Source organism: Rhinoderma darwinii, chromosome 7, assembly GCF_050947455.1.
Source record: "Rhinoderma darwinii isolate aRhiDar2 chromosome 7, aRhiDar2.hap1, whole genome shotgun sequence".
NCBI classification, from domain to species: Eukaryota; Metazoa; Chordata; class Amphibia; order Anura; family Rhinodermatidae; genus Rhinoderma; species Rhinoderma darwinii.
Window position 1 is genome coordinate 21710251 of NC_134693.1, and position 18369 is coordinate 21728619.

At 43.8% G+C, this 18369-nt stretch overlaps 1 protein-coding gene across 2 annotated transcripts in view; it reads right to left on the reverse strand.

Moving 5' to 3' along the window:
• Positions 1-3292: 3292 nt before the first annotated feature.
• Positions 3293-18369, reverse strand: part of COL24A1 (collagen type XXIV alpha 1 chain) — a 227094-nt gene continuing 212017 nt past the window's right edge. The window contains exons 54-60 of one of the 2 annotated variants that reach the window (XM_075832949.1): positions 17052-17087; positions 16468-16494; positions 15635-15700; positions 10309-10477; positions 8256-8365; positions 7452-7661; positions 3293-4642 (exon numbers count right to left, since the gene is read on the reverse strand). In XM_075832949.1, coding sequence (XP_075689064.1) covers positions 4499-4642; positions 7452-7661; positions 8256-8365; positions 10309-10477; positions 15635-15700; positions 16468-16494; positions 17052-17087 — 762 coding nt within the window. In that variant the 3' untranslated portion in view covers positions 3293-4498. Of the gene's footprint in view, positions 4643-7451; positions 7662-8255; positions 8366-10308; positions 10478-15634; positions 15701-16467; positions 16495-17051; positions 17088-18369 lie in introns of those variants that run through there. The other variant, XM_075832950.1, reaches the window with a different exon arrangement.

Sequence of the window (18369 nt, forward strand, 5' to 3'; positions counted from 1 at the left end):
CTTTGGTTTCAATGGTAATTCTTTTGCTTCAAATGCATTCCGTTTGCCTCCGTTCGCTAGGTTTCCGTTTTTTTCACGGGAGCAAAAATGAAGTGTGCAGCACTTTTGCTTCCGTGAAAACAAATGGAAACCTATCGACTACGCTATTGATTCCGTCGGAAAACCGGAAACCAGCCGGAAAGTACAGGCTGGACCCGGCAGAATGCCATAGGGGGAGGCCACCATGATCAGGGATGTTAGGAAGGGAAGGAGTTAAGGAGTTAGGGGTGTGGTTAGGAGGGGGCGTATGTGAGTGGGGCGAGGTCAGGTTACTTAAAGAGGCTCTGTCACCAGATTTTGCAACCCCTATCTGCTATTGCAGCAGATAGGCGCTGCAATGTAGATTACAGTAACGTTTTTATTTTAAAAAAACGAGCATTTTTGGCCAAGTTATGACCATTTTTGTAGTTATGCAAATGAGGCTTGCAAAAGTCCAAGTGGGTGTGTTTAAAAATACAAGTCCAAGTGGGTGTGTATTATGTGCGTACATCGGGGCGTTTTTAATACTTTTACTAGCTGGGCGCTCTGATGAGAAGTAACATCCTCTTCTCTTCAGAACGCCCAGCTTGTGACAGTGCAGATCTGTGACGTCACTCACAGGTCCTGCATCGTGACGGCCACATCGGCAGCAGAGGCTACAGTTGATTCTGCAGCAGCATCAGCGTTTGCAGGTAAGTCGATCTTACCTGCAAACGCTGATGCTGCTGCAGAATCAGCTGTAGCCTCTGGTGCCGATGTGGCCGTCACGATGCAGGACCTGTGAGTGACGTCACAGGTCTGCACTGTCAGAAGCTGGGCGTTCTGAAGAGAAGAGGATGTTACTTCTCTTCACAGCGCCCAGCTAGTACAAGTATTAAAAACGCCCCGATGTACGCACCTATAACACGCCCACTTGGACTTGTACTTTTAAACACACCCACTTGGACTTTTGCAAGCCTCATTTGCATAACTACAAAAATGGTCATAACTTGGCCAAAAATGCTCGTTTTTTAAAAATAAAAACGTTACTGTAATCTACATTGCAGCGCCTATCTGCTGCAATAGCAGATAGGGGCTGCAAAATCTGGTGACAGAGCCTCTTTAAGGGTAGGAGAGAGGAAGGCGTCGCCATCTTTAGTTAACAGCACAGGGAAGCTTGTCCCACCCTCCCTCCCAAAATGTTGTGTTCGTCTGTGTTGGTTATTTTGGTATTTCGCTTTGTTGCTTGTTGTTTTTGTTTTTCCGCAGGTACCAGAGGATGCTGTGGAACAGTTTTGCAATGTCGCAGCAGTTGTATGGCGGATTGGGGGTCCTTGGAGTTGGTGGTAAATTACTGTGGGGGGGGGGATTCATAGGGGGTATGGTCCCTCCCCAATTTATTATGGTTGGTAGTCTGGTCAATTTGGGCTCCTGCTGGGTGGTGTCCCGAGGAGTGGTTGCGGTTGAGGTCAGCCAACTGCAGGTATAACGGTGCCCCTGAGCCAGTAGGGTGACAGCTGGGAGTAAAATACTATGCAGGTGGGCTGTTTCGTGACAGACTTTTGTAGCTCCAAGGACTCCCCTTCCATTGTTATTATTAGTTCTAAATTGTTGTTCTTGATGTTTGTTTGTAAATAAAATGGCTGCTGTGGCCAAATTTATCCAAACCAAGTGTCTGAGTCTTATTAGAGGGACAGGGGGTTTGGGAAAAGGTATGGCCATTAATGGGGAAGGTGAGTAGGTGAAGCCACTTCCCCCCGGTAGGAGTGTACGCACTCTACAGTCCCCTGATCATGGTGACAAACGGAAAGCATTAGTGATGTTTCCGTCACCATTGAGATCAATGGTGACTGAAACGGAAGCTGTGCTGTCAGTTTCACTTTCCGTTGCGGGGTTCACCCGACGGACACCTCCGACGGAACCCCGGAACGGAAATGAACAGTGATGTGAACAGGCCCGAACTTTCTGGGAGTGCAGCCAACTTGGAGTATGTAGCGTCCTTGCCATTTTTGTTGCCATTTTGTTACAATTTTACGTTTGCTGTAGAGAGAAGCGCTTCTTGCTGATTGGCCAAGCTGAAGGAACGGTGGCTCATACGTGTATATTTTATAAGCATATTCATGTTATCTTCAGAATCTGCATGATACAACTGCGTGTCGTGTTACTCTCCGGCCGTACTTAATTGATCTACCCGTAAGAGCAACTCTAAAACTGTGTGCAGTCCAGCCTGTCCAGACTTCAGTTTTGACATAAGAATCGACTTCTTGTCAGCCATATTAGATCTCGTGTGGGTAATGGGTAATATCTTGGTCTCCCAGTCTGTAGGTACAGTAACTGTATGTATGTAAGACTTCCACCCGCTATCAATTCATTCTGGCAACCTGTCACCATGAGACAGGGTTGTCCCTTTCCAACGCTCGCACTGCGCAGAGACGAATCTTTGCCTGTAGCTTCAAAGTTTAGAGCCAATTTTGACAGGATCCGCTGATATTATAATGTATATAGGGGCCTCCTGACAGTAGATATTGGGGGAAATTAAGATCCTTCATGTTAGATCTCAGCATGCCCGATCCTTGTTCTATCTTGTTCTGCCCTCTAGAACAACCATGCATGCTCAACTGGCATGTTTATGGGGTGATCGGGGAGACAGCTGTCAGTGGAACAAAGATTTGGCTGACGGCTATCTTATGTGTATGGCCGGCATAACATACAGTCCATGCTAAGCAGAGGTGACATCTTGGTCATTTTCCCAGTGCTATGTACAGGTGTGAAGAAGTGTAAGATACCATACGGCTAAACTCCCTGGCTTATGTAGCCCTAGTTGTACTAGGACTGTGTTTGCCGTACGCATTTACAACACTGGTGCAAGCCCAATCCAGAGTTTTCCAGGTCGCACACGCTCGGTAGAGTTTGTTTTTTGAATGAATGGGTATTCGGCCAGCAGCTACTGTATGTCATATGTGTTGACGTTTTTGCGTAATGAAGCTAGCCCTGCAGTCAGCTGATCACCGCGTGTCCAGCTTCCGAAACCAGCTGCTGAAAGTGAATTGCAATGTCGCATTGTGGCCATTCATATGAATGGCCGACCATGTAATACAAGCACAGTCTGGGTCCCAAAGGGCAGGGCTGCTGATAGTTATCGGCTCTTTGCTCTGACTCATAGATGCGGGTCCTGAGTAGAAAAACCCCTCTGTGACATCCATACGCCATAATTGTGTGAACGGAATCTATATAATAAATAATAGATTGAAATTGATCAACTTACCGCCGGCAATCCTCATAGTGTACATCGCTGTTTTATTAACACTAAGGAAAATCTTTTATTACAGTGGTAAAAGACGACTGACAATTTCATTTTTATGATGAAAGGTTAAAATATACACGTAAAAACATAAACAATACACAACCGGCTGCTATCATCCGAAAGCCAATTCAACATAATGTTCATCTTCTGTAACCACATTTTCCGGTTTTGATTGAAACATGGATCCTTTTTTTTTTTGGAAACAAATCTGAATTAAATAAAAAAATAGCACCTATTAATATTGCAAAAACATAACTAAAATTCGGAAACGATTACAATTATTATAACTTAACATCAGCATTTTGAAATATCTGCTGTATTAAAATTTCAATACATGTTACAAAATATATACACACTTTAACAACATAGATGTCATCGAATGTCGGGGAGGGGGGAAAAATACATCCTGAACAAGGAAAAACTTTATTTGCAAGTTTTTGTTTTGTACAATAAGAAAATACGACTGTCTTATATGCACCATATACATTGTGCTATGCGGGGCTATCAAAAAAATAGATTGATCCTTTCACATAAATAAAGGTCTACTGAAATGTATGGATTTCAGGTAGGAAACAGGAGAACAATGGATGTAGCCAGCACATACAGAAGTGAAGCAATCAGATTCATTCTATTTAAGCCATTAGCACCTTGTTTTCTTATGAGCACCAGGCAACACGGAAGAGGTAGGGTACCATCTCAAGAGAGGTATACGTCCGTATAGAACCAGAATCCAACTTAGTGTTTCGTCCCGTTGCTGGGCAGGTGATCGGTTCTCTCCTCCAACAAAGGAGTTATGTATTATAAAAAAAAATATTCAAAAACATTATTGCACTTTCCGGAGTAGTAACCAGTACTGCTCCTCAGGAAGCCGACTGCTTCCTTGTACAGTGCTTTATATTTGACTCATGTTTAGATAAAGTTTTTGATTCAAAGTTGATTTCAAGTTTGATTCAAAAAAAAAAAAAAAAAAAAAGATTAATAAAAAACTTAAATACTCTATCAATATCAAAGTTCTTTATCTCCTTTGAAATATGTCCTTCTTAGGAGGAAGTCTCTTCGGCTTCTTTAGAAGATTGCCCACACAATGGTCTGTAATAGTCACGCAGTGGAGACACTGCTACCTTCCCTTATTTGAAATGCTCTTTTATAGAAAAGAGACTTGCACTTAGCAGCTGTCCCTTCTTTGTCTAGATTATTTCAGAGGAAGCAGACTGGACCGTTCTCCAAATAATGCTGTCCTTTCTGGAGCGGGTTGAACTTGGAGATGTCAACAATTGGAAGTTGGTTTGTCTCTTGGGTATGAAACTTGAATTTTGTCTTGTGCCAGCTGCCGTCCTGTACCTGCAACAAAGACAGTCCTTATTTAGTCACTATGGGAGAATGAGGACTACGTATGAGAGTTCAACAGCCTCATTAGGTTCCATTTTTGCTAGATGATTTGTATGTGAGTCCTTTAAAGGGTAATTTTACGTAAACTAAACAGGTTGTACGGTCTTAAAAGATAACAAGTCTTCAACAATAAGATGATCATGGGAGTCTTGGGAGAGCCCTCATCTCCCAAAAAAGCATTACATGGTGCCCCGTGAAATCAGTGGGCTGCCTATGCAATGCATTGACAAGCTGGGTCCTCCAAAGGGAAAGACATTTGTAGTGCCTCACCGCTCTGGTTAATAGAAGGGAACACCAAGCCGGGAAATCATCTGTATTATGTCCATATGCCCTAATAGAGTATATGGATAGGGTTCTCATCCAGAAGTATGTGAGCTCAGCCCCACACCAATTCCCAAAATAAGGTAGTTATATATTCTGTGACATGTTTCTGGAGAATTCACTTATTTTTTTCACATAACACCATAGATATCAGTGGTTATAACAGAAACCATGATGGCGATTGTGATGGCAGGAAGGAGGTGAAGGGAAAGTGAGCCCTAATCTACCCACCGCCCTGTCCCTGCCTACTTGCAACGACCCGCCCTAGGCGACGAGGTACAACTGGGCGGCGGTCCCTACGCTGTCTAAGTGCACAGGAAAACAAACAGGGAACACGCAAGGGAAGGGGCAGTAGCCACGGAACGCCACGAGGAAACGGAGCGGCGAACGAACAGTCAGGACCAGGACGAAGTGAGTAACCCGAGCGGGCACGGAGACAGAAGCAAGCCAGGGGCAAAGCAAAGCAAGACAAGGGGAACTGCAGCAAGGCAGAAGCACGGCAGAAGCAGGCTGGAGCAAGCAGCAGTGGGGCCAGGAATCCAAAAGAATAACAAGCAATGAGGAAGAGAAAACTGCAGGTATAAATGGACAGGGGGCGGAGCTAACTCTGACTGACCAGGCCGCGATAGGCTCTCCCACTCCTGAGCCTGCCACCCTGATTGGTGGGAGCCGGTGTCAGTCTAAGAGGTCTGGCCTCAGGTGTCGACTGATTAACCCTGGGAGTCTCCACAGACGTAGTGCCTGGCAGATCCATTACAGCGATGGTGGATCCCTCACACGACAGACCCCTTTCGGGGTCCAAAGTGGGGTCGATGGTGGTGCCATTTAGCACAAGATGGGTCAGTCTAACATTGTGGCCTTATTTGTGTGGTTTGCTGGCTTGGTATTGCTCTAAATACGTGAATACACGGTTTCTAGTCATTTCCAATAAGCACTTGCTGCCACGGTATATATATATTGTTTTTCTTTTGCTTTGTACGGGGGGATGACTTTAAACCTATATATTATCCCATTTGGGAGTATTGGCACTTTACTATGGATCTTTACAAATATATATATATATATATATATATATATATATATATATATATATATATATATATATATATATATATATATATATATCATGTGATGTATTGATTGCACCTTATAGCTATATATATATATATGGGATATTGTATGTCTGACCCCCACCTCAGTTTGTTTTTTTATGTGATTTTAATTGGTTTTATGAGACAGCCTTTGTTATTTATTTCTTGTAATACATGTACTAATAAATATATATTATACTAATTATGTGTTGGTTTACTACATAGTCTTGTGGTATACATTTATAGGTGTTGTCTCTTTATATCAGGGCACCTATAGTTTGGAGGGCATCTTCAAATTATCGAGTTACACTCCATGACTCATTCTGGTTCCCAAAATCAGTCATAAGGCATGTGTATGAAGCCCTTACTTAAAAGGAGCACTCCATTTTTTTTTTTTTAATGCAGCCTTTGTACATTGTTGTTTCAGTGGGTTGCTTTGTGCAAAAATACTTACCAATCCCCGCATCTTGTCTTTTTCCAGAGCCGCTCATGTGACCTTCCCTCTGACTTGTCTGGAGTCACTGTGCTTTTGAATAAACCGGAACTCAGGCTCTCAATGAATTCCTATGGGAGCCAGAACGAGGCTCCACAGAAATGCATTGAGAGGCTTACTTCCGGTTTTCTGAACAACAGCGATTCCAGACCAGACCAGAATGAACATCACGTGAGCAGCGCTGGACCCGAAAAACGACAAGATGCAGGGATCGGTAAGTATTTCTACACACAGCAACCCACTGAAACACCAACAAACACATGGAGGCTGCAATAAAAAATTAAAATGGAGTGCTCATTTAAATAGGCTCGCCCTGGTCACACACAGGTTCTCTTTCTTTATAAGACTTCCTAGAACATGGAAGTATTATTATACCTTATACCGTTTATCATCATAAAGTATTTTATTTCATACAGAGGACAATCTAATATCAAAATCATCCAAAATCATAAAAGCTTCTCACTACTATTACACTATTAAATGATTTGTAAAAAATTTGAAAAACATGACGGGTTTCTTTCAAAAACAGTGCCACATTGGTCTACAGGTTGTGTGTGGTATTGCAGTTCAGCACCATTCACCTTAATGGTGCGGAGTTCTAATGCCAAACACAACCCATTGGCAGAAGTGGTGCTGAATCTCATAGAAAGCAGTCATGTTTTTCTAATCTTGAACAACCCCTTTAAGTGATGCTAGAGAACTCTTCTCTCTCCAGAACTCTTTTCTCTCCAGAACTCTTCTCTCTCCAGAACTCTTCTCTCTCCAGAACTCTTCTCTCTCTGTCCCTTCCGGCTTGCTTCTGGTGTCCTCCTTCATTGTGACTTGCACATATTGCATTTGCACACAAGTATCTTACCTTGCATTCATCTAGAAGCACGTTTCTTTCAAGTAATTTTTTTCCTTCAAATTTGTGGCCATTCCATCCTTTGAAGGTAAGAGGTGTCCCTCCACCAAGCTCTGTCCCTAAGACCGATGTGTTCAGGCAGTGGATAGTAATGGCGTGAAAGGCCTCTGAGCTCAGCAAATGGAGAAAATTCATCTGCACCTTGCCGACCCCAAACTCCAGCTGGATTAAATGGAAAAGAGTCAGTATATAAAATAGTTTATCAAATAGCACATAGAAAAGGAGTCATAGAAGTTTGATTATGATACAAACCAATACTAGTCTTCGACTAAAGTCAAAAAGCCAAATCAGAGTCTCTTCTAAGAAACAACCTTTATGACTTGGAGGCAGGGGTGGACATACCATATGGGCAACATGTGCAGCTGGTCAAGGGCCCTACAGGTAAGAAAGCCCACTGTTCCCTACCCTAAGATAGCTCACATGTAAGGGACTACGCTCACTCTGATCCATGTTTCACAATTACTGGAGGATTGGCACACGGGTGGGGGATTATCTGGAGAGCCATTAATGTTGTGGTCTATGGCGAGCATCCAAATGGAAGACTGGGGCCCATATACTGTCCTTGAAAAGGGTCCCTTTCTTGTCAGCGTCCGTCCCTGCTTGGGGGTTCTTATTTGTGGAGAGTCTGGAAGGAGGGAATGGACCTTGTGGCCCTGTACTATCAATAGAATTGTGCTGCTCTCAGTTTTGGTTGCCCGTCTGAATGATTGTAAAACAGGCTGCCCACAAGGGGAAGAGACATTTTTTACATGTTACCTTTGTCACAGTGACGGATGATAAACACGTCTGTCCCCCGGCTGTAAAATTACAAAAGACTTCTATAGCATCTGATGGACATCCAAGATTTGGATCAATCCAATACTTTCCTAGAAGACACAAAACACAAAGTTTTACAAGCAGTGAGGGAAGGACACATAGACAATGGCAATGTGCTTGGCCAATTCAGAAATGATTGTTTTATCAGCACGGCAATGTATAACAGAAAAATGGATAAAGACTATTAATGCAGTAATGATGGCTATAGGGAATTATATACAGTATAATACATTCAAACTGTCCCCTCATAAACTTTTGTACTTCACATGGAAGAGAAAACAGTGTGTTCCTATCTGGAGACCATCAACAATCGGCCTGATGATGGAGGTTATAGTAATAAACTGATAATGTTCAACTCAGATCTTTCCCTTACTCCTTATATTCAATCCCTTGCATATTCATGTCACCTCTAAAACATCTCCAGAATCCAACCTTTTCTTTCTATGGAAACAGCCAAAACTCTTAGGCCCCATGCACACGACCGTAGATTTCGTCCATAATTATGGATCGATTCATGCCTATGGCCAACGGACACCTTTCCTTATATTTACGGGAAGGTGTTCATGCTGTAGAAAGGTTCCACAAAAGAAAGGACATCCTATTTTTTTGCTTTTCACATTCCGTGCTCCCATACTTTATATGGGAGCCTGGCCCACAAATGCGGGTGGCTGTCCTCGGCCAGCCGTGACCGTGATTACGGGCACGTTCGTGTGCCTTACTGTTGCTCTGATTCACTCTCGTCTAGAATACTATAACTCATTACTAATTGGTCTTCTCACTAAACTCTCCCCTCTCCAATCTATCCTGAACGCAGGAGCCAGTCTCATCTTTTTTACCAACCGCTACATCAATGTTTCTACCCTGTCCAGTCACTGCCCATTCCCTTTAAAATATATTTTAAACATTACTCTTACCCACAATGCTCTCCACAGTACTGCACCTTCTTACATCTCCTCTCTCATCTCTGTCTACCACCCTACTCGCGCTATACATTCTGACAACGATCTAAGACTAACATCCTTCATAATCCGAACCTCCCACTCCCGTCTCCAAGGCATTTCTTGTGCTGCACCAGTTTTCTGGAACGCGCTACCCTGTATAATTCCCATCATCCGCAATTTTAAGCATGCCCAAAAAACACATCTCTTTAGGCAGGCCTATCGCTTCCCTCATCAGACTCCTTTACCCCTCGCCAACAACATTACTCCTCAGAACCTGAGCCCCTCATTCACCAATATCTCACCACACTCCTTGCACCCTAATGCACTTCATATCTGTCATACACAGATACTGGCTGGTGACCGAGCCATGCTGCTTTATGTGTAGTATCCTAATTAATATAAAAGATGGCCGGACCATTGTACTGTACAAGCACTTTTGTGTCTCCCCTATCTCCTCATAGATTGTAAGCTCTTGCGAGCAGGGCCCTCACTCCTTTTGTTTGAATTGTTATTTAGTTTTGTCACTATGTAATGTCTGATATTGTCTGTACATGTTAACTCTGAATTGTAAAGTGCTGCGGAATATGTTGGCGCTATATATAATAATCTATAGCGCGGTATGAAGGTGAACAGCAGCTTGTCGACAATATCCATCTAACCACAGAGAATTTTTATCTACACGGCTAAATATAAATGAGCTGAAGAATAATTGAAAACAGCAAAAAGATAAAAAGACATTACATTTTATATTTGATGTTTATATAACTAATGTGAATGTGAATCTCGACCATTTAATATGTCATTTAGCTCCAATCTTCTCTGCTGATCAATTTCTTGTTAGATCTTTATAGGGACCAGAGCTATTCGCCTTGTTGTAATTCGGGATTTCACAGATCATGGATGTGGCCTTAGATGTTTTTGTTTCTGACTTGGGAATAGCTGCGGTGTAGTTTTACAACTCATGGGCCCCAATGCAATATCTGTCCACTTGGGATCACTCCTCCCTGCGCACTCAAAGGTCTTTGGTTGAATATAGAAGTCTATACACCTACCGTCTCCCACTTTCCGTTCACAGTTCAGAAGGTCTTGACAAATACGAGCTGGATTATCTCGGGTTCCAGGAGGGTTCTTTATACTGTGCATTAAATCCGTCAGGTAATGGAGTGTTTTAAAGATCTCCGTGCTGAAATCTAGTATGGTTACTTCAGTATTTTGATAGCTCTGCGTGTTAGTAATGTTACATTATAGCCAAAATGTAATGCAAGTCAGTAACAATGTAGCCAGAGGGAAACGTGGAGATAACATGGTACAATGAGGCACCAACCGCAAGCATAGCAGACAGAGAATCAGATGCGGAATAGCAAAACATTAGTTCAGAGCGTTAATAGGTAACAAGAAAAAAAAGGAACAGAAAAAAACATTAACATTGAATGAACATGTGACACGTAAAAAAAAAAAAACGTTTTATAGTGACGATGGTTTCAAAAATTGCCAACAGTAACAAATCACATATGACAGATAAGCTACATCTCCTTGAGGCCGGGATCACACAAATAGTTTTGATGCGCAAAACCAAACAAAAAAACATGAAGTATTAAACTCAACAAAAATAATATTTTATGAAAAATGTTTATTGTACATATAAATACATAAATACAAATCCAATAAAAATGAAGAGAGAACAAAAGGGGCCTAAGATGACAGGACCCAGACCACTGTAATTACGCGAAGCCTCCACAAATGCCACTAAAAATATCAAGCATGGAGATTATAGCGAAGTGAAGAATTACAAAATTGGATGTATGTATATCATCATAAACATATAGTTATTCTAACGGAAGCAATGCTTTCCGTTTAAGTTTTCGATCATCTCTTCCTCTGATGGAAGAGAGCTAAACGGAAAGTAACAGTAGTGTGAACTTAGCCTTAGATCACACATATCTCAAACATAAGGCCCGTGGGCCGAATCCGGCCCGCCACCTCATTTTATGTGGCCCGCGAGGTCTGCTGCATGTAAAAGCCTGAAATTATTTATTCTCCTGGGCATTGCACTGCGCTTGCACCAAAAATTAAATGCGCAGTACAAAGGGAAGAGTAGGCGGCCACGGGCATATTTTCAATCTGAAAATATGCAGGCCAAGTGAGTAAGTCTGAGTGAGGTTAGTGCCAGGAGTGGACCACTCCAGTCACTTGACCTCACATCAATGACGTGAGGTCAGGTGACTGACTCAGGTTAGGTGACTAGACTGGCTCAATCCCAGGCCGGCACCGACCTCACTCAGACTGCCGCGTGACCTGCTAAATGTGGGTCACGTCAGGCAGAGCGGTAGCGGTAAGCTACCGCTCTGGGGCCTATGTGGCCTGGGGTACTCTGGGCCCTATGTATAGGACTATCTACAAAGGGCGGACTGTGTGGGACTCCCTACAAAGGGGGGGCTGTGTGGAACTCCCTACCAAGGGGGGGGCTGTGTGGCACTCTCTACAAGGGGGGCCGTGTGTAGCACGCACTACAAGGGGGTGCGGTGTGTGGCACTCTCTGCAAGGGGGGGGGCTATGTGTGGAATTCTGTACATGGGGGGCTGTGTGACACTCTGTACATGGGGGGCTGTGTGGCACTCTCTACAAGGGGGGCCGTGTGTAGCACGCACTACAAGGGGGTGCGGTGTGTGGCACTCTCTGCAAGGGGGGGGCTATGTGTGGAATTCTGTACATGGGGGGCTGTGTGACACTCTGTACATGGGGGGCTGTGTGACACTCTGTACATGGGGGGCTGTGTGACACTCTGTACATGGGGGGCTGTGTGACACTCTGTACATGGGGGGCTGTGTGACACTCTGTACATGGGGGGCTGTGTGACACTCTGTACATGGGGGCTGTGTGACACTCTGTACATGGGGGCTGTGTGACACTCTGTACATGGGGGGCTGTGTGACACTCTGTACATGGGGGGCTGTGTGACACTCTGTACATGGGGGGCTGTGTGACACTCTGTACATGGGGGGCTGTGTGACACTCTGTACATGGGGGGCTGTGTGACACTCTGTACATGGGGGGCTGTGTGACACTCTGTACATGGGGGGCTGTGTGACACTCTGTACATGGGGGGCTGTGTGACACTCTGTACATGGGGGGCTGTGTGTGGCACTCTGTACAAGGGGGGCTGTGTGTGGCACTCAGTACAAGGGGGGCTGTGTGTGGCACTCAGTACAAGGGGGGCTGTGTGTGGCACTCAGTACAAGGGGGGCTGTGTGTGGCATTCAGTACAAGGGGGGCTGTGTGTGGCACTCTACAAGGGGGCAGTGTGGCACTCTACAAGGGGGCAGTGTGGCACTCTACAAGGGGGCAGTGTGGCACTCTACAAGGGGGGCAGTGTGGCACTCTACAAGGGGGGCAGTGTGGCACTCTACAAGGGGGGCAGTGTGGCACTCTACAAGGGGGGCAGTGTGGAACTCTACAAGGGGGGCAGTGTGGCACTCTGTACATGGTGGGGCAGTGTGGCACTCTGTACATGGTGGGGCAGTGTGGCACTCTGTACATGGTGGGGCAGTGTGGCACTCTGTACATGGTGGGGCAGTGTGGCACTCTGTACATGGTGGGGCAGTGTGGCACTCTGTACATGGTGGGGCAGTGTGGCACTCTGTACATGGTGGGGCAGTGTGGCACTCTGTACATGGTGGGGCAGTGTGGCACTCTGTACATGGTGGGGCAGTGTGGCACTCTGTACATGGTGGGGCATTGTGGCACTCTGTACATGGTGGGGCATTGTGGCACTCTGTACATGGTGGGGCATTGTGGCACTCTGTACATGGTGGGGCATTGTGGCACTCTGTACATGGTGGGGCAATGTGGCACTCTGTACATGGTGGGGCAGTGTGGCACTCTGTACATGGTGGGGCAGTGTGGCACTCTGTACATGGTGGGGCAGTGTGGCACTCTGTACATGGTGGGGCAGTGTGGCACTCTGTACATGGTGGGGCAGTGTGGCACTCTGTACATGGTGGGGCAGTGTGGCACTCTGTACATGGTGGGGCAGTGTGGCACTCTGTACATGGTGGGGCAGTGTGGCACTCTGTACATGGTGGGGCAGTGTGGCACTCTGTACATGGTGGGGCAGTGTGGCACTCTGTACATGGTGGGGCAGTGTGGCACTCTGTACATGGTGGGGCAGTGTGGCACTCTGTACATGGTGGGGCAGTGTGGCACTCTGTACATGGTGTGGCAGTGTGGCACTGTGTCCATGGGGGCTTTGTGGCACTCTGTACAAGGGGGGGCTGTGTGTGGCACTATCTACAAGAGGGGGTGTATGGCACTTTCTACCAGGGGCTGTGTGTGTGGTGCTATCTACAGGGGGCTCAACTGGGGCATTATTACTGTGTGGGGGTGAGCTGTTGCATTTATATAGTCTTACAATTACAATCGCCCATTTGAAGGCAACCATAAGGCTGATGTGGCCCTCGGTGAAAATGAGTTTGATACCCCTGCCTTAGATGAATGTAGCCTATAATAAACATACATGCCCATATGATAAGGAAGATATACTGTGCAACCAGTATGACGGTATAAAACATTAATAAGAATAAAGAACTGTTTGGAAATTAATGCCCAACACAGGCTAATGCTAGCAATAAAAAACATCTTAGTGAAACCAAACACACAGGGTATGAAGAGTGTAACAAGCATTCTTACCCATAGACATAGTGTGGCAGGATGAGGGGAGAAAAGAAAAACACTAAAGTCCTTGAAGCGCGTTTCGCTGCTATACCAGCTTTGTCAGGAGGAAGGAGAACGTTTTTGGTAGGTTCTATAGATTTGATGCAGTTTGTGGATCAGTTTTTTGACCCAAAAACAGAAGACGATACAAAAGAAAAGAAAGGTATTAAGAAAAGATGCATCTCCTTTCTTTTGTGCCCACTCCTGTGTTTGGCTAAAAAAATACTGAGCCAAAAGCTGCATCAAACCTGTTCGTGTGATCCTGGCGTTAAGGAGCTGTCTCATAAAAACAACCTATGTTTAAAAAAAAGCCAGAGCAGCATTCAGCTTTTCTAGCTCTGACGATCAGGTGTTATCCACGGCCAACCACAGTTAGTCACACATTTATCCTGTAGCGGCAACTTCAGGGGAAATGTTGCATTACATGCCGGTCACTCAAATGAATGGCCATCCATGTAATGCATTAATGTGTCAGGTCCACCAGAGCGAGAGCAACTTTTGCAGACCTGCTTTCCATCATTCTGGCATATAAAAGGGGGGTCCTGAGCGGGGGACCCCTCCCTCTATGACATCCATATGCCCTAATAGGACATCCTAACAAGATATGGACAGGGGTTATAATGTGGAGACAACCCTTTTAAAGGGGTTTGCTAAAATCTGAGAATTCTGCAGGGAATATATGAAAATTAAAACTTTCTAAAAAATTTGTACTTTATGAATTCCCTACCAGTCTCCCAGCGCCAGTCCTGTTTTATTTTAAAAGTAGTGATGTGGTTTCCATAGTGATGTGATGTAATCAATTCCTACACATCGCGGTGACATTGAATCCACCATAGTGTGCAGCAGTTGGCGGCCACAGTCACATCATGATGGCGGTCACTGCTTTTAATTTATATTACATTCATGATACCATTAAAGAGGAGGATGTCACCTCTCCCGACCGACATGTCTTTTTTTTTTTAGTAAATAATTATATTCTCCATGACAATGACATTACAATTCTGGAGGATATTTTCTTAAAACTCTACGTCGTGCCGTTCCTCTGTTATTCCTCCTAGAAATATATGAAAAAATTAACCACTGGGTGTTACCATTTGGGGGGGGGGGGTGTCTACACAGCCTGACACTGTCCAATCAGTGCTGACAGAGTGAGAGTGTGTAGGGACACGCCCTTTTGCAAGGAAATGGTAACACCCAGTTTATTTATTCATACATTTCTAAAAGGGATAACACAGCAATGGAACAACGCACAGTTCTAAGAAAATATGTTCCAGAATTGTTATTTCAAGGGGAATACAAGTATTTACTAAAATAAAAATGTCAGGAGAGGTGCCAGGTCCTCTTTAAGGGGTCTTTAACGTTTTTAAATGGTCCTTTTCGTTCAAGTTATTGAGAGTTTTCTTCAGCCGTATTGTAGTTATATGAGCATCTGGAAAATCTGAGTGACAAACAATATGGCTGCCATTACAGCTCCCACAAAGTAGTCATTCAGCTTCCCTAGACTTTTAAATGGGAGATATAATTGGTTATGCAACGGTGTGAAAGTAGGAACTGCTCACTCTATAATGAGACATGAATATTGTCCTAGTCTCCAGATGGATGTCTCCATTGTGTGAAATTAATGAATGCAGTTTGGTTTGGAGCAAGACGAAAATGACTGCTTCCTACCTCCATCTGCAAAGCTGCATGTGACTCCATCAGGGCCTGAATAGCGGAGTTCATGTCCATCACTTTCTGTAAAATGAAATGGAAAAATGATATTAAAAAAGTAACAACTGTACATAAAGACCTGCAGCCTCCCTCATAACAATGTGACTGTAGGTAACTACTTTTTTCGGCTGGTGTTCGCCCAACACTGGAAAATTCTACAAGACGGCAATCCAAGGCAAGACTTCCCTACGCAATTCTTTTTTTTACTTTTGTGACACTTTTTTGCTTTACCACTTTTCTAAACAGACTGTACAACTGATCACAAAATGATATAATTTTTCAATCCTTTTTATTACCATTAAAGACAAAGTGGGACATGATCTGTTGCGATCCACATTTTCCCCCATTAAAGTCAATTGCAAGAGAGTAAAGCTGGTCATACACATAAAGAGTTCCTCCGACCTCCTCATAAACATGAACGCTCAGCCAAGCATAAATGTTTAATTCAATAGGGAGGACAGACAGCAGATTATCTCCCAGTGCAACACAGGATTGGACATTGCGAAGTGCAATTTGCCCAATTTTTTTCTCCTCCAACATATAAGGGGCAGTCAGACCGTTCCAATACACTTTGGATGATCAGCTGATACCGCCGAAATCGGCAGGTTTGTATGAAGAAAAAGATAATAATGGAATGAAAACAAACCTTGATATCGGTTTGAATCCCATAAAGATTGATAGGATCCATCAATAGCTCCATTACGATATATATATTTTTTTAATGGCTGAACTCTAGTACTTTATACATGATCTTTATGCTTTATGTATGAAAATACTTCCTTCACACTTACCGTTGATCCTGGCGCACCCCGTGGACCCTAAAAAAAATATTTAATATATTAAACTTACAATTGTTTGCCATTTTTAAACAGTCCTACAATCTGTATACTTTATTGTATAACCCAGACAAAAACATATCGGGGCTCATGTATCAATCTCTCTACCCCAGACAAATTGCGCAATTGCGGCTGAAGATATGACCTATGAAACATAGCTCGAGCTGATACTTTTTTTTAAAGGGGGCGTGGCTAGACAACTGCAATATTGTAACAATACTGCAACATATTCATCATCCCATTACACTACTTATCCTTCATTTGGTTAATCTAATATTGGAGAATACTGTATGGGTAGGTAAACAAACGTGTAGGACACTACAGATTAATGTCCTCCATTATATTTGGTCACAGTTTGTCTACAGAAGGGCTACATGGTCAGCAATTTTTGAACCAAAACAACAAATCAATCTTCAGTTTTTATTTTTCTAGCGAGGTTTGGAGGATGAAAGATGAATTCTGATTGGTTGATATCTGCAAAAAGAACAATGCGTCTTGTGTTTCCTTTACTGTCTGAATCTATGGATAACTGTACTTACAGGTGGACCTTGGTTTCCTGAGGGCCCTTGAGGTCCCTAAAAAATTAAACCAGACTGATTATTACAAACTGCAAGATATTTACTGAATAACAATTCTATTTACATACATACACACATATATATATATATACACACACACACACACACACACACACACACACACACACACACACACACACACACACACACACACACACACACACACACACACACACACACACACACACACACACACACACACACACACACACACACACACACACACACACACACCTTGCACCTCAAACAGGAGCATTTACAAGATGCTGAGAATGGGTTAAAGAGGACCTGTCACTAGGTTATATAAGTTGAACTGGTAAGGCTTCATTCACATCTCCACCTGAACTCCGTTCATGGGTTCCATCTTAGCTTTCCATCAGGGGAACCCATGAACGGAATCCAAACTGAAACAAACGGAAACCATGTGTTTCCGTTTGCATCACCATTGATTTCAATGGTGACGGATCCGATGCAAATGGTTTCCGTTTGTCATCGTTGTGTAAGGGTTCCGACGTTTTGACGGAATGAATAGCGCAGTCGACTACGGTATGTATTCCTTCAAAATGACGGAACCCTACACAACGGAGACAAACAGAAACCATTTGCACCGGATCCGTCACCATTGAAATCAATGGTGATGCAAACGGAAACCTATGGTTTCCGTTTGTTTTAGTTTGGATTCCGTTCATGGGTTCCCCTGACAGAAAGCTCAGACGGAACCCATGAAAGGAGTCCTGACGCAGATGTGAACGAAGCCTAATAGACACTGAGAGCTGCGGCTATACATTCCTAAGCTGCTGTCCCAAGACAAACAAAGCTTCCTTTATCAGCTAGTAAGCGGACGGACACAGTGTCCGAGCAAGATTATTCTCTAATTAGCATGACATGGGAAGTCAACCCCTAAAATTGGCATTTTATAAATGCGTAAAAAATCTGTCAGATGCTCTTTAATAAATTGCCTATGTGTTATTAGGGTAATATTTACATTTTTCCATGTTAAATTTACGGCCCATACATGTCCTATTCCATTGCCTAATTCTACAGCCAGGAGAGCGTAAGGCTCTGTTCACACTAGTTTCATGACTTCCATTAATAACGGTGTCATGACAGCTATGCCACATCTATTTTTAACATTACTGACTAATGATGTCCATGAGGTTTACAGTAAAAATAGCGCTGCAGACTAAGCTACCCTTACTATCAAAAATACCATAAACCCTGATAGACACCTAATAAATAATTCAAGTGTGAACAGGGTCAAGTAGAGGAAAGATAACAA